Source organism: Tachyglossus aculeatus, chromosome 21, assembly GCF_015852505.1.
Source record: "Tachyglossus aculeatus isolate mTacAcu1 chromosome 21, mTacAcu1.pri, whole genome shotgun sequence".
Classification (NCBI taxonomy): Eukaryota; Metazoa; Chordata; class Mammalia; order Monotremata; family Tachyglossidae; genus Tachyglossus; species Tachyglossus aculeatus.
In genome coordinates this window covers 68928840-68944490 of record NC_052086.1, presented here as the reverse complement: position 1 = coordinate 68944490, position 15651 = coordinate 68928840, and the positions used below count along the sequence as shown (strand labels likewise).

The 15651-nt window shown below is 57.6% G+C and overlaps 1 protein-coding gene across 5 annotated transcripts in view; it reads right to left on the bottom strand.

Moving 5' to 3' along the window:
• The window catches only part of SYT17 (synaptotagmin 17), a 65975-nt gene extending 54021 nt beyond the window's left edge, over positions 1 to 11954 (bottom strand). Inside the window, exons 1-4 of one of the 5 annotated variants that reach the window (XM_038763039.1) lie at positions 11764 to 11954; positions 5572 to 5589; positions 4732 to 4880; positions 738 to 886 (exon numbers count right to left, since the gene is read on the bottom strand). In XM_038763039.1, coding sequence (XP_038618967.1) covers positions 738 to 886; positions 4732 to 4880; positions 5572 to 5589; positions 11764 to 11778 — 331 coding nt within the window. In that variant the 5' untranslated portion in view covers positions 11779 to 11954. Of the gene's footprint in view, positions 1 to 737; positions 887 to 4731; positions 4881 to 5571; positions 5860 to 11763 lie in introns of those variants that run through there. The other 4 variants (XM_038763040.1, XM_038763042.1, XM_038763038.1 and 1 more) reach the window with 4 other exon arrangements.
• Between the last annotated feature and the right edge of the window lie 3697 nt (positions 11955 to 15651).

The window sequence follows — 15651 nt, the reverse complement described above, 5'->3', positions numbered from 1 at the left end:
ATAACGGTAACTGTGGCATTTATTTTGCACTTACTATGCATCGAGCTCGGTGCTAAGTGCTGGGAAATCGATCAATCGATCAAATTTATTGAACAGAGCACTGTACTAGCTCTTGGGAGAGTACTATACGTGCTTGGGAGAGTACAATATAACAGAGGTGGTAGACACGTTCCCTGCCCACAACGAGCTTACAGTCTAGAAGGGGAGATAGACATTAATATAAAGAAGATACAGATATGTACCTCTGTAAGTGCTGCTGGGCTGAGGGAGGGAGTGAGAGAAAGGGAATAAATCCAAGTGCAAGTGTGACGTAGAAGGGAGTGGGAGAAGCGGAAATGAAAGCTTAGTCAGGGAAGGCCACTTGGAGAAGATGTGCCTTCAGTAAGGCTTTGAAGGTGGGGAGAGTAATTGTCTGTTGGAAATGAAGAGGGAGGGCACTAAAGGACAGTGGCATGACATGGGTGAGAGGTTGGCGGCGAGGAAGCAACAGAAGGATCAGGTCGGACACAGTCCCTGTCCCATCACTTAGAACGGTGCTCTGCATGTAGTAAGTGCTTAATAAATGCTATCATTATTATTATATGAGGCTCATGATCTAAGAGGAAAGGAGAACAGGTACCTAATTCCCATTTTTACATTTAAATTCTCATACTGGGATTTGTTTCCATGAGGTGAGTTCCCAGGCCCGCCCTTCCGAGATGGTGATTTACCCAGGAAATCCCGGCCGAGGGTCTTACTTGAAATCCTTCTGGTGAAGCTGTACGTGGACTTGGACGTGTCCGAAGATGATCGCCTCCGGTCGGGGGACGGGTCTTGGGGGGTCGGGGGGGCTTCGCTGGCCACGTTGTCAGGGTCCCCATTCTTGTCTCCATTTCGGTTGCTCAGCCTAGTGGGGAGGTAAAGAGACGGTGTCCAGGGTAGGCGGAGCCTAGAAGGGATCTGTCTGTGGCCTCATTCGACTGGGAGCTGACAGACATAGCGAACCTGAGGATTGGCTGGATGGGTGGGTCGGGGAAGGGGAGGAGCAGCCCCCATTCATTCATTCATTCATTCAATCGTATTTATTGAGCGCTTACTGTGTGCAGAGCACTGTACTAAGCGCTTGGGAAGTACAAGTTGGCAACATATAGAGACAGTCCCTACCCAACAGCGGGTTCACAGTCTAGAAGGGGCCCAGTAGGTGCAAACAGGTGTAAGGCAGGTCCTGGGCTCGGATGGGAAAGGGGGAAGATGGAAAAGCCCTGCTGGACTGCCTTTCTCCTTTCCCGATGGGGGCCGGGGACGGCGAGGGCCAGAAAGCCAGAGGTGGCACGTAGGGGGTGAGGCCAGTGGCCGTAAATAAATAATAAACAATTCTGGAACTTGTTTAGCGCTTACTATGTGCCAAACACCGTTCAAAGTGCTAGAGGTAGATACAAGTTAATCGGGATGGACACAGTCCCTGTCTCACATGGGGCTCATACTCTTAATGCCCATTTTACAGATGAGGTAACTGAGGCCCAGAGAAGTGAATAATAATAATAATAATGATGGCATTTATTAAGCGCTTACTATGTGCAAAGCACTGTTCTAAGCGCTGGGGAGGTGTCAAGGTGATCAGGTTGTCCCACAGGGGCCTCACAGTCTTCATCCCCATTTTTCAGATGAGGGAACTGAGGCCCAGAGAAGTGAAGTGACTTGCCCAAAGTCACACAGCTGACAATTGGCGGAGCCAGGATTTGATCCCATGACCTCTGACTCCAAAGCCCGGGCTCTTTTCCACTGAGCCACGCTGCTTCTCTGTGAAGTGAAGTGTCTTGCCCAAGGGCCCACAGTAGACAAGTGGAAGAGCCGGGATAATAATAATAATAATGGCATTTATTAAGCACTTGCTATGTGCAAAACACTGCTCTAAGCCCTGGGGAGGTTACAAGGTGATCAGGTTGTCCCATGGGGGGCTCACAGTATTAATCCCCATTTTACAGATGAGGTAACTGAGGCCCAGAGAAGTTAAGCCCAAAGTCACACAGCTGACAAGTGGCGAAGCCAGGATTTGAACCCATGACTTCTGACTCCAAAGCCCGGGCTCTTTCCACTGAGCCACGCTGAACCCAGGTCCTTCTGACACCCAGGTCGATGCTCTAACCACTAAGCCATATTGCTTCTCGTGCTCCCCCAGGGAAGTGGGCAGGCACCCCTGTTAGCTACGCTGAGCAGCTGGAAGAGCCGGTCCCCGTTCCAATCCACACAACTGCTCTGCCTGGCCCTCTGCCTCCCGAATCTATAAAATATGCAGGATCACAAACCCCGGTTCAGGAGCGCCATATGTCGCGGGCCCACGTGGTCTATGCCAAGATCTACACATGTGGATGAGTCATCCCCGCTTACACACATACAAAATGGCTAGCACTCGGAACGTCACACCACCCCGGGTTCTGCTGAAGGAATGGACCCCCCACCCTCGCCCCCTCTCCAGCTCCGATATCACATCCCTGAACAGGACTTGAAGGCCTGTAAACTCGGTATTTCCACATTTAGCCTGTTCCATAACATGGAACTGCCCGCTCGGTAAATAAATCTGGGCTACCTACAAACTGTAAAATCATCTGAAGCACTTATCCCTCTGCTGGAGCATTATGTTACCATTAGAACAGTGAGCTGAGCACCCAAAATATGCTGAGTGACACATTCTGATCTTTCTCTTTACACATTCCAACCAACCAGCGAGCTCCCATTCTTCTGCCCGGGGAGGGGTCCTAAGGGAACAGCGAAGCCTGGTGGAGTTTGGACCATTGAAGGCAGGATTCCTGGGGAAGGAACCCAGGATCCCACAGGGAGACACCCCAGGTTAAATTTGGGAGTCAGAACGACCAGGATTTTAATCCTGGCTCTGCCATTTGTCTACTGTGTGGTCTTGGGCAAGTCACTTCACTTCTCTGGGCCTCAGTTCCCTCAACCGTAAAATGGGGATTAAGACTATGAGTCCCTTATGGCACAGGGACTGTGTTCAACCCAATTTGCTTGTATCAAACCCAGTGCTTAGAACAGTGCCTGGCACATAGTAAGTGTTTAATAAATACCATTATTATTATTATTATTATTTAATAGCCTACATGGAGAACATCCAGCAACTGCACATCACGCTGACCCGGGTTTGCTTTATCCAGAATGTCCTGGGCTAGTAATAGTAGTAATTGTATTTATTAAGCACTTACTGTATGCAGAACACTATACTGAGCTATGGGAAACAAAACACAGATGGGAAGCAGACATGGTCATCAGGGGGCTCACAATCCAAGAGCTGGAGCCAAGGACAATTGTTCTAAGGATAATCCCTAGGAAGATCCTCCCCCCCAACCCCAGCCCCCAAGTCTTGTACAGCTCCTGCATTCTCCCAATCCACCAATCAATCAACCAATGGTGTTAATGGAGTGCTTACTATGTGCAGAGCACTGTACTAAGTGCCAGAGAGTACAATAGGATGGATAGGCACAATCCCTACCTTCAAGGAGCTTACAGTCTAGAGAGGAGCTTTGTACTTGCTAGATGTTCAATAATTTCAACTTATTGATTGATTGAAAGGGTAAGTGAGGCCAAGCTCCTCTCGAGAGACTTGGGTTTCCTCCGACAGGGTCTCGTGAATCCATCCCCTTTACCTCCTTCCTCCAGAATGTAAATTTTTTAGTTTCTGTCTCCCTCACTAGATTGTAAGCTCCTTGAGGGCAGGGATCTTATCTATTGCACTGTACTTTCCCGAGGGTCCTCAGTATAGTGGCTCTGCACTTAATAGGGGCTCAATAAATACCTCTGACTAATTGGTCTACTGCTGCCCACAGGAGAATGGTCAAGACACCTCCAGCAGGCTGCCTGTCACAAGAAAACATGCAGGGAAATGAGAGATGATGATTTCCCTCCTGGACCACTGGACATGCCAGTGGATGAAGAGAGAGAGCGAGAGCGAGAGCGAGAGAGAGAGAGAGAGAGAGAGAGACAGAGTCAGGAGAATCCAACCATGCCCCAGTCTGGAGGGTGAGACCCCCAAGATTGTATCTCAGACCTCCCGAGTTGAGCGGCTAGCGATGTCAGGGTTTCCTCTGGCCACGTTCCTGGAACAGCCACGGGGAGGTGGACCAGACACGTGGACCAGAAAATTAAAAACCACTTTCCAAAAATATCTGAGCTACTGACAGATGGAGATGTTATATGCAGACGCAGAAGGGGAAAGAACTGGAAATAAAATGAAAGATGTTGGAGAGAACATAAACTGCGTTGGAGGAGAGATTGGAGGCTGGGGTCTCACTAGTGCTGCGTTGCCCAGTCACGGCTAGGCTCCTGCAAAGTGGAACCTGGAGACAGCCCGTTTCCTTGATTGAAGCAGCTGGTTATGCACCGCCACCTCCCCTTGGTGTGTAGACCTCACTTCCTCCAGAATCTCGATTTAACTGGAAGTCCCCACAAGTCCTAACACACGCCCCCCTGCCACCTCGCTGAATCGAAAACAAAATCAACTGCCTTCTGTGTGGTTGGCAAGTCCAGGATTTCAACTCTGGCAATCAACGGTGTTTCCTGGTTACCCTTTTAGACCTGGTTCAGAAGCTTCCCCTCGGAGGGGGCCTGTTACTGGACCCCACCCGGTGGGGATGAGAGTTGCTAGGATATTTCCAATCCAACGCGGACCATTCCCCCGTGGCCAGCCCAACGCACCCCCATGCTGAGCATCGTGGGAGAGAAATCAAGGGTGGCTCAACTTACAGCCAGGGTGGTGTCTGGGCAGGAAAAGGTCCCAAGATTTCAACTTCATCTTCATTGGACTGGCAGCAGCTACACTCGTAACATTTTTGACAGCAATGTCGACAGGTCCACCTGCACAGCAGCAAATCGGAGAGCCTAGAAAGGAAACCCTGGGGCCAGGGGAGTGAGGGATGGCAGAGGGAGGCCAGGGGGAGGGGACGGGGCGGGAGGACAAGAAGAAAACGAATAAGCCAAAAATAACGACTAGTTGATTGTTTGGTTCTGCCACCAAACTCTCAGAACAGAATATTTTGATTTGTTTCCCAACTGTGAGCCGCTCAACAGCAAACAATCTCACTGAAGCCACTAATAGCAAAACATTGCAGGTAATTTTCTTTTGTAGTTTATCAATGCCTTTCTTGGTGAGCAGGTGCTTTTTGCAAAACACGTACAATATGCTCCAAAGAGAAATGAACATTATTCCACCTGTGTGTGTGTATGTGTGTGTGTGCGTGTGTACACACACGCACACACACACGCAGAAAGAAAGGGAGAAAGGAATGATGATGACTATGGTGTTTGTGAAGCGCTTACTGTGTGTCAAGAGGGAGAGAGAGCATGGTGCCAAAGAAGTAAATGAAAAAGACAATACGCAAAAAGCTTTCATGTTAATACTGAGCTTTACACTGGCCTTTCTACAAGCAGCTTTTCACTAAAACGCAGCTAATGGCACAGTTATGAATGTCCAGCGATTGTTCAAAAGGGCACTCCGTATACCTATAGCCTAGATAAGACTTCAAAACGAAACACAACCTCTTCTTGATTAGACACCAGACAGAATGAATCATCAGATTAACTCACCTCATTTATTGGTTCCAGCTGTCCTTTTAGATATCCATTATGAAGCAAAGGGAAAGAAAACGAAACAGACAAAACCAGTTTAGCAACACTCAGATAGCTCAAAATCATCACACCTTTCTACTTACCATCACAGGGAGGAGAGGTGCTTCCTAAAAAGGTGTTTGTTACTCGCAGGGCTGCTACCCGTCCCGTCGCGTGGCCAACCACAGCCTAATAAACGGGAAGCTTTCGCATGACGACTTGATTCGCACCGTATGTTGTATGAATCAGAGCGGGCGGATAGATAGTTGTGCTATCCAATACAGCCACACTTTGGAAAAATAGCAAACCTTCCTATGCTGAAATATCAAAGGAACCAACCAAAATGTGCCACCGGCTCCTGTCACAGGCAAACACAACCGAAAACCCACTTTCTTCTCCGTCCTTCCTGCGGCTTAGTAGCCCGGTCTTACGATGGAGTGTGACCTTTTAATCATTTAACAGAACGGAAATGCACCTTCCACCAGCCTCACACCTTTTCTTCACGCTCTGTTCCTCCTGCTGCCTCTTCCCCACAGCACCGCACCGCCCCCCACCCAAGACACACACACACACATACTCCTCCCCCTGGGTCACAGCTGACCAGAGGCTGTCTCTCATTTCAACAAGCTAGGGACAGAACCCAAGATACTGACCTCAGGAGAGAAATGAGAGCAAAGTGGCTCAGAACAAGCGTAATAACAACATTAATAATAATAATAATGGTATTATTATTACTTAGTACTTATTACTAAGTAATAGTACTTAGTACTATTATTATTAGTACTTACCATGTGCCAAGTTTCATGAGTGCTGGGGTAGATGCTGGATAATCAGGTTGGACACAGTCCCTGTCCCACGTGGGGCTCAGAGTCTCAGTAGGAGGGAGAACAGGTATTGAATTCCCATTTTACAGAGGAGAAAACTGAGACTCAGAGAAGTTAAGTGACTTGCCCAAGGCCCCACAGCAGGTAATTGGTGGAGGCGGGTTTAGGTCTTCTGATTCCCAGACCCGTGCTTTTTCTACAAGGTCATGCTGCTTCTCTATGTTTGAGAGGGGCAAAATGGGGAGAAGGGTTGTAGGGATTATTCCAAGTGAACCTCGGCTCCAATCAGCCGGGCCAGCCTCGTTCATGCCCCAAGTTTCTAATTCATCCAAACTCACCATAGAGAAAAAAATATCACAAACAGGACCTGGATCTGGTTTTTGCAACTAACTCCTTCTGCTGTTTTAAGGAATCTGGGATGAAATGCTGGGAGAGAACGGAGAAGGAAGGGAAAAGGAAAGAGTGGGGTGAGAGAAATAACTGGAGAGAGTGGGGAACTCCTGCATGATGATTTTCATTAATGATCATCATTCTCTCCCCTCAGGAGAAGTTGCTTGATTGATGCCGGGAGCTGTAATTTTCAGAAGGGGCCGGGGAAAGATAACCGCTGTTCTAAACCAAGGGGGCTGACCATGGTGAGAAGAATTTTAGACGTCTAAATCTTTCACTCTTGAGCCATCTCTCAAAAATGGGATCCAAGCTTAAAAATTGGACCCAGGCCAATAGGTCTCAAAGGAAACCCAGAAATCCTCATTGCTCACATAGTCCACCTGAAAGCTCTCTAGACCAGAAGATGAAGAAGACGAGGGAAGGAGGGAAGTGGGAGGAAGGCGAGATCGGAGAAGGAAGAAGGCAGGGGCTGGAAGCATTCGGTAACACAAGAGGGAGGGGAATCCTGGAGATTGTAGTCTCCCAGGTGCTTGGTACAGTGCTACGCCCAGAGTAAATGCTCAGTAAATTCTTTTGATGGATTGAATGCAGGAGAAAACTCTAAAAGACAAGCTTGAAAATCAGATATTTAGGGCCACTGGTAGGAGAAGTTTGGGGATGGCTGCTGCATGGTAATCCCTGGATGGTCCACTTGAGGGGATTTGGGAGGGTGGTAGAGAGGAGGGCACATGGATAAAATATAGTCTTGGCACTGTCAGGCAAAGCCAACTTCATTGTGTGTGTGCGTACTCATATACACGGGTGCACACCAGTGGGCTTTAAGGCTCCCCTGTGACCTTGGACTTAATCCGGCACTTAGAACAGTGCTTGGCACATAGTAAGCGCTTAACAAATACCTTCATCATCATCAACCTGCAACCCCGCTGCTCCGGTATATGAAGCAGCTTGGCCCAGGGGACGGAGCCCAGGCCCGAGAGTCAGAGGACCTGGGTTCTAATCCCAGCTCCCTCACTTGTCCGCTGTGTGACCGTGGCTAAATCACTTCACTTCTCTGTGCCTCAGTTATCTCATCTGTAAAAACGGGGGTTAAGACCGTGAGCCCCACGTGGGACACGGACTGCGTCCGACCTGCTTATCTGGTATCTACGCCAGCACTTTGAGCGCATAGTAAGCATTTAACAGAACCATCAAAAAAATAAAAAATAAAAAAGAGGTCAATCTGGCTCCCGGGAGCAAGCATGTTGGAAATGAGGGAGCCAAGGGTCTGCTCTTACACCCCTCCCCTTCCTGCGGAATAACTTCTGCACTTGGCTACTCCCTTGCCGGGCCATTTCACTGTCCCTCCGGCCCCCCCAACTCTCCCCCTCCCTCCGCATGGCGGGTCTCCTGGCCACGACTCGGGCTCCGGTGGCTGGGCCGGCCGTCTGTGGATGGACGGCCTATGTCCTTGAGCCGCTCGGCCGCCGGATCCAGGGCTGCAGCAGCCAATTAGCCGGCGCGGTCACCACGGCAACGGCCAAGGGGCGGGTGGACCATCTCGCCCAGGGCTCTCCCTGCCCGCCCGGGTCCCCTCCACCCTCCCTCCCTCCCTCCCTCCCTTCCCCGGCAGGGCAGGAGGTGCGGGACAAGGCAAGGCACAGCAGGACAGGAAGGGCCCGGCAGGGCAGGATGGGGCAGGGCAGGAGAGGGCAAGGCAGGGCAGGACAGGGCAGGACACCACAGGGCAAGAGAGGGCAGGGCAGCAGGACGATACAGGGCAGGGCAGGAGAGGGCAAGGCAGGGCAGGGCAGGGCAGGGCAGGGCAGGACAGGAGAGAGCAGGGCAGGAGAGGGCAAGGCAGGGCAGGGCAGGACAGGGCAGGACAGGGCAGGGCAGGAGAGGGCAAGGCAAGGCAGGACAAGACAGGGCAGGGCAGGGCAGGGCAGGACAAGGCAGGGCAGGACAGGGCAGGGCAGGACAGGGCAAGGCAAGGCAGGACAAGACAGGGCAGGGCAGGGCAGGGCAGGGCAGGAGAGGGCAGGGCAGGGTAGGGCAGAACAGAGCAGGACAAAGCAGGAGAGGGCAGGGCAGGATAGGGCAGGGCAGGGCAGAACAGAGCAGGACAAAGCAGGAGAGGGCAGGGCAGGATAGGGCAGGGCAGGAGAGGGCAGGACAGGGCAGGAGAGGGCAGAACAGGGCAGGACAGGACAGGGCATGGCAGGAGAGGGCAGGACAGGGCAGGGCAGGAGAGGGCAGGACAGGGCAGGGCAGGAGAGAGCAGGACAGGACAGGGCAGGGCAGGAGAGAGCAGGACAGGGCAGGGCAGGAGAGGGCAGGACAGGGCAGGGCAGGGGAGGGCAGGAGAGAGCAGGACAGGGCAGGGCAGGAGAGGGCAGGGCAGGAGAGGGCAGGACAGGGCAGGAGAGGGCAGGACAGGGCAGGACAGGGCAGGACAGGACAGGGCATGGCAGGAGAGGGCAGGAGAGGGCAGGGCAGGAGAGGGCAGGGCAGGAGAGAGCAGGACAGGGCAGGGCAGGAGAGGGCAGGACAGAACAGGACAGGGCAGAGCAGGACAGGGCAGGGCAGAGCAGAACAGGGCAGGACAGGGCAGGGCAGGAGAGGGCAGAACAGGACAGGGCAGGACAGGGCAGGGCAGCAGAGGGCAGGACAGAACAGGACAGGGCAGAGCAGGACAGGGCAGAGCAGGACAGGGCAGGACAGGGCAGGGCAGGAGAGGAGAGGGCAGAACAGGACAGGGCAGAGCAGGACAGGGCAGGACAGGGCAGGGCAGGGCAGAGCAGGACAGGGCAGAGCAGGACAGGGCAGGACAGGGCAGGGCAGGAGAGGAGAGGGCAGAACAGGACAGGGCAGAGCAGGACAGGGCAGGACAGGGCAGGGCAGGAGAGGGCAGAACAGGACAGGGCAGAGCAGGAGAGGGCAGAGCAGGAGAGGGCAGAGCAGGAGAGGGCAGAGCAGGAGAGGGCAGGACAGGGCAGGGCAGGAGACGGCAGGACAGAACAGGACAGGGCAGAGCAGGAGAGGGTAGGACAGGGCAGGGCAGGAGACGGCAGGACAGAACAGGACAGGGCAGAGCAGGAGAGGGCAGGACAGGGCAGGGCAGGAGACGGCAGGACAGAACAGGACAGGGCAGAGCAGGAGAGGGCAGGACAGGGCAGGGCAGGAGAGGGCAGGACAGGGCAGGGCAGGAGAGAGCAGGACAGGACAAGGCAGGACAGGGCAGAGCAGGGCAGGGCAGGAGAGGGCAGGGCAGGAGAGGGCAGGGCAGGAGAGGGCAGGGCAGGAGAGGGCAGGACAGGGCAGGGCAGGGCAGGAGAAGGCAGGAGAGGGCAGGGCAGGAGAGGGCAGAGCAGGAGAGGGCAGAGCAGGAGAGGGCAGGACAGGGCAGGGCAGGAGACGGCAGGACAGAACAGGACAGGGCAGGGCAGGAGAGGGCAGGACAGGGCAGGACAGGGCAGGAGAGGGCAGGGCAGGAGAGGGCAGGGCAGGAGAGAGCAGGGCAGGACAGAACAGGACAGGGCAGGACAGGGCAGGGCAGAGCAGGACAGGGCAGGACAGGGCAGGGCAGGAGAGGGCAGAACAGGACAGGGCAGGACAGGGCAGGGCAGCAGAGGGCAGGACAGAACAGGACAGGGCAGAGCAGGACAGGGCAGAGCAGGACAGGGCAGGGCAGGAGAGGAGAGGGCAGAACAGGACAGGGCAGAGCAGGACAGGGCAGGACAGGGCAGGGCAGGAGAGGGCAGAACAGGACAGGGCAGAGCAGGAGAGGGCAGAACAGGACAGGGCAGAGCAGGAGAGGGCAGGACAGGGCAGGGCAGGAGACGGCAGGACAGAACAGGACAGGGCAGAGCAGGAGAGGGCAGGACAGGGCAGGGCAGGAGACGGCAGGACAGAACAAGCCAGGGCAGAGCAGGAGAGGGCAGGACAGGGCAGGGCAGGAGAGGGCAGGACAGGGCAGGGCAGGAGAGAGCAGGACAGGACAAGGCAGGACAGGGCAGAGCAGGGCAGGGCAGGAGAGGGCAGGGCAGGAGAGGGCAGGGCAGGAGAGGGCAGGAGAGGGCAGGGCAGGGCAGGAGAAGGCAGGAGAGGGCAGGGCAGGAGAGGGCAGGGCAGGAGAGGGCAGGGCAGGAGAGGGCAGGGCAGGGCAGGAGAAGGCAGGAGAGGGCAGGGCAGGAGAGGGCAGGACAGGGCAGGGCAGGAGAGAGCAGGACAGGACAAGGCAGGACAGGGCAGAGCAGGGCAGGGCAGGAGAGGGCAGGGCAGGAGAGGGCAGGGCAGGAGAGGGCAGGAGAGGGCAGGGCAGGGCAGGAGAAGGCAGGAGAGGGCAGGGCAGGAGAGGGCAGGGCAGGAGAGGGCAGGGCAGGAGAGGGCAGGAGAGGGCAGGGCAGGGCAGGAGAAGGCAGGAGAGGGCAGGGCAGGAGAGGGCAGGGCAGGAGAAGGCAGGAGAGGGCAGGGCAGGGCAGGAGAAGGCAGGAGAGGGCAGGGCAGGGCAGGAGAAGGCAGGAGAGGGCAGGACAGGGCAGGGCAAGGCAGGACAGGGGAGGAGAGGGCAGGACAGAACAGGAGAGGAGAGGGCAGGGCAGGACGGGACAGGGCAGGAGAGGGCAGGGCAGGACGGGACAGGGCAGGAGAGGGCAGGGCAGGAGAGGCCACCTCCTGTGCCCAGGGGAGCGGGCAGCCCCGCCGTCCAGGCGAGAGTCGGGGGGATGGGGAGGACCCCCGCCCCCGGACCCTCCCGTCTCCCCGCAACGCAGGGGCAAAGGCGGAGGAAGCTTCGTCCCGCGACAGGTTGCTGCTTCGAAACCTCCCCCTCCCCACCCCACCTCCCCCCAGGACTTTGCCCCCTCTGCCAGTTTCTGGCGGGCGGGCGCGGCCGGCAGGCCGGGGGACGGGGAGCGGGTTTGGGGAGGTGGGGTCCCCGTTGTCCCCGTTGTCCCCGGCCCCACCCCCCGGGTCCTACCTGTATGTAGGCCATTTCCCGCGGCCCTCGGTGGGGGCCGGGCCGGGCCCTGCCGCCCTCGGTGCCCGCGCTCCGGCCGGCCGGCTGGCAGGCAGGCAGGCAGGCAGGCAGGCAGGCAGGCAGGCAGGCACTCCTCGGAAAGGCGGGCAAGGACGGAGGACAGAGGAGCTGCCGAGACAACCCGGACGGACGTGACTTGGGGGACAGATGAGGGAAGGGAGCGCTCAGCGAGGAGAGGGGGAGCGCTCAGCGGGGAGAGGGGGAGCGCTCAGCGGGGAGAGCGGGAGCGCTCAGCGAGGAGAGCGGGAGCGCTCAGCGAGGAGAGGGGGAGCGCTCAGCGAGGAGAGGGGGAGCGCTCAGCGGGCAGGGGGAGCGCTCAGCGAAGAGGGGGAGCGCTCAGCGAGGAGGGGGAGCGCTCAGCGAGGCAGAGGCGCCCCCCGCCCCGCCCCGCCCCGCCCCCCTGGGCCCCCTGTCCCCCTGTCCCCTCTCCTCCTGGTCCTCCTGTCCCCGTCCGGATTCCCCCAACCCCGGGGCCGGCAGGGGATGGAGGGGGGGAGGAGGAGGAGGAGGAGGGGCTGCTCAGGAGTGGGGGGGGAGGGTCTGCCCAAGGATGGGGGGCTGCTCAGGGGTGGGGAGGGTCTGCCCAGCGGTGGGGGAGGGGCTGCTCAGGGGTGGGAGGCTGCTCAGGGGGGTGGGAGGGTCTGCCCAAGGGTGGGGGGCTGCTCAGGGGTGGGGAGGGGCTGCCCAAGGGTGGTGGGGGCTGCTCAGGGGTGTGGGAGGGTCTGCCCAAGGGTCGGGGCTGCTCAGGGGTGGGGAGGGTGTGCCCAAGGGTGGGGGGGCTGCTCAGGGGTGGGGCGGGTCTGATCAGGGGTGAGGGGTCTGCTCAGGGGTGGGGAAGGGTCTGCCCAAGGGTGGGGGGAGTGCTCGGGGTGGGGGAGGGTCTGCCCAAGGGTGGGAGGGTTTGCCCAAAGGTGGGGGGCTGCTCAGGGGTGGGGGAGGGTCTGCCCAAGGGTGGGGGGAGTGCTCGGGGTGGGGGAGATCTGCTCAAGGGTGGGAGGGTTTGCCCAAAGGTGGGGGGCTGCTCAGGGGTGGGGGAGGGTCTGCCCAAGGGTGGGGGGTGCTCAGGGTTGGGGGAGGGTCTGCCCAAGGGTGAGGGAGGGCCCGCTCTGGGAAGGGGGAGAGGCTGCCCAGAAGTGGGGGGTGGGGGGGTTCTGCTCTGGGGTAGGGGGTCTGCTCAGGGGTGGGAGAGGGGCTGCTTCGGGGGGGAGGGCCTGCTGCTGGGGGGGGGGAGATCTGCTCAGGGGTGGGGGGTCCCGCTCCGAGGGTCGGACAGGAGAGCGGAGGCCCGGGGGAGGGGGAGGGGGCGTCTGCTGGGGGGGGGCGGGCAGAGGGCTCAGCCCGCGGGCAGGGGGCACCTGCTGGGCGGAGGGCTGCCAGGGGCCCACGGGGCAGCTGCCCCTGCCCCCCAACCCACAGTCGGCCGGGGCAGGGCGGAGCTGGGCAGGGCACAGCTGGGCAGGGCAGGGCAGGGCAGAGCCGAGCAGGGCAGAGTTAGGCAGGGCAGGGCAGGGCAGAGCCGAGCAGGGCTGGGCTGGGCAGGGCAGGGCAGGGCAGGGCAGGGCAGAGCTGGGCAGGGCAGAGCTGGACAGGGCAGGGCAGAGTTAGGCTAGGCAGGGCAGAGCTGGGCAGGGCAGGGCAGAGTTAGGCTGGGCAATGCTGGACAGGGCAGAGCTGGGCAAAGCAGAGCTGGACAGGGCAGAGCTGGGCAGGGCAGGGCAGAGCTGAGCAGGGCTGGGCAGGGCAGAGCTGGGTAGAGCCGAGCAGGGCAGAGTTAGGCTGGGCAGGGCAGAGCCGAGCAGGGCTGGGCAGGGCTGGGCAGGGCAGAGTTGGACAGGGCAGAGCTGGGAAGGGCAAGGCAGGGCAGAGCTGGACAGGGCAGGGCTGGGCAGGGCAGGGCAGACCTGGACAGGGCAGGGCTGGGCAGGGCAGGGCAGAGTTAGGCTAGGCAGGGCAGAGTTAGGCTGGGCAGTGCTGGACAGGGCAGAGCTGGACAAAGCAGAGCTGGACAGGGCAGAGCTGGGCAGGGCAGGGCAGAGCTGGGCAGGGCAGGGCAGAGCTGAGCAGGGCTGGGCAGAGCTGAGCAGGGCTGGGCAGAGCAGAGCTGGGAAGGGCAGGGCAGAGCAGAGCAGGGCAGGGCAGGGCAGAGCAGAGCTGGGCAGGGCAGGGCAGAGCAGAGCTGGGCAGGGCAGAGCAGAGCTGGGCAGGGCAGAGCTGGGCAGGGCAGAGCAGAGCTGGGCAGGGCAGGGCAGAGCAGAGCTGGGCAGGGCAGGGCAGAGCTGGGCAGGGCAGGGCAGAGCAGAGCTGGGCAGGGCAGGGCAGAGCAGAGCTGGGCAGGGCAGGGCAGAGCAGAGCTGGGCAGGGCAGGGCAGAGCTGGGCAGGGCAGGGCAGAGCAGAGCTGGGCAGGGCAGAGCAGAGCTGGGCAGGGCAGAGCAGAGCTGGGCAGGGCAGAGCTGGGCAGAGCTGGGCAGGGCAGAGCTGGGCTGGGCAGGGCAGGGCAGGGTAGAGCTGGGCAGGGCAGAGCTGGGCAGGGCAGGGCAGGGCAGGGTAGAGCTGAGCAGTGCAGAGTTGGACAGGGGAGAGCTGGGCAGAGCTGGGCAGGGCAGAGCCAGGCAGGGCAGAACAGGGCAGAGCTTGGCAAGGGGTCTCTGGGGCAGGGGGGTCTATGGGCAGAAAAGCAGCGTGGATTAGTGGAAAGAGCACGGGGTTGGGAGTCAGAGGTCCTGCCCCGCCGCTTGTCAGCTGTGTGACTTTGGGCAAATCACTTCACTTCTCTGGGCCTCAGTTCCCTCATCTGCATAATGGGGATGAAGACTGTGAGCCCCACGTGGGACAACCTGATCACCTTGTATCTGCCCCAGCGCTTAGAACAGTGCTCGACACACAGTAAGCACCTAAATGTCATCATCTTCATTATTATTTATTATTCTCTGTGCCTCAGTTCCCTCATCTGTAAAATGGGGATGAAGACTGTGAGCTCCACGTGGGACAACCTGCTGACCTTGTATCTGCCCCAGCGCTTAGAACAGTACTCAACACATAGTAAGCACTTAACGAATGTCATCATCATCATCATCATCATTATTATTATTATTATTATTCTCTGTGCCTCAGTTCCCTCATCTGAAAAATGGGGATGAAGACTGTGAGCTCCACGTGGGACAACCTGCTGACCTTGTGTCTCCCCCAGCACTTAGAACAGTTGACAGCAGCATGGCTCAGTGGAAAGAGCACGGGCTTTGGGGTCAGAGGTCATGGGTTCTAATCCCACCTCCACCACTTTTCAGCTGTGTGACTTTGGTTAGAGAAGCAGCGTGGCTCAGCAGAAAGAGCCCGGACTTTGGAGTCAGAGGTCACAGGTTCAAATCCTGGCTCCACCAATTGTCAGCTGTGTGACTTTGGGCAAGTCACTTCACTTCTCTGGGCCTCAGTGACCTAATCTGTAAAATGGGGATTAAGATTGTGAGCCCCAGGTGGGACAACCTGATCACCTTGTATCCCCCTGGGGCTTAGAACAGTGCTTTGCACATAGTAAGGGACCGTACCTATATGTTGCCAACTTGTACTTCCCAAGCGCTCAGTACAGTGCTCTGCACACAGTAGGCACTCAATAAATACGATTGAATGAATGAATAGTAAGCACTTAACAAATACCATCATTTTAAAGTCACTTCTCTGGGCCTCAGTTCCCTCATCTGTAACTGAAGACTGTGAGCGCCCCGGAAGACAACCTGATCCCTTTGTAACCTCCCCAGCGCTTAGAACAGTGCTTTGCATATTGTAAGTGCTTAATAAATGCCATCATGATTAACCAATACCATTATTATTAT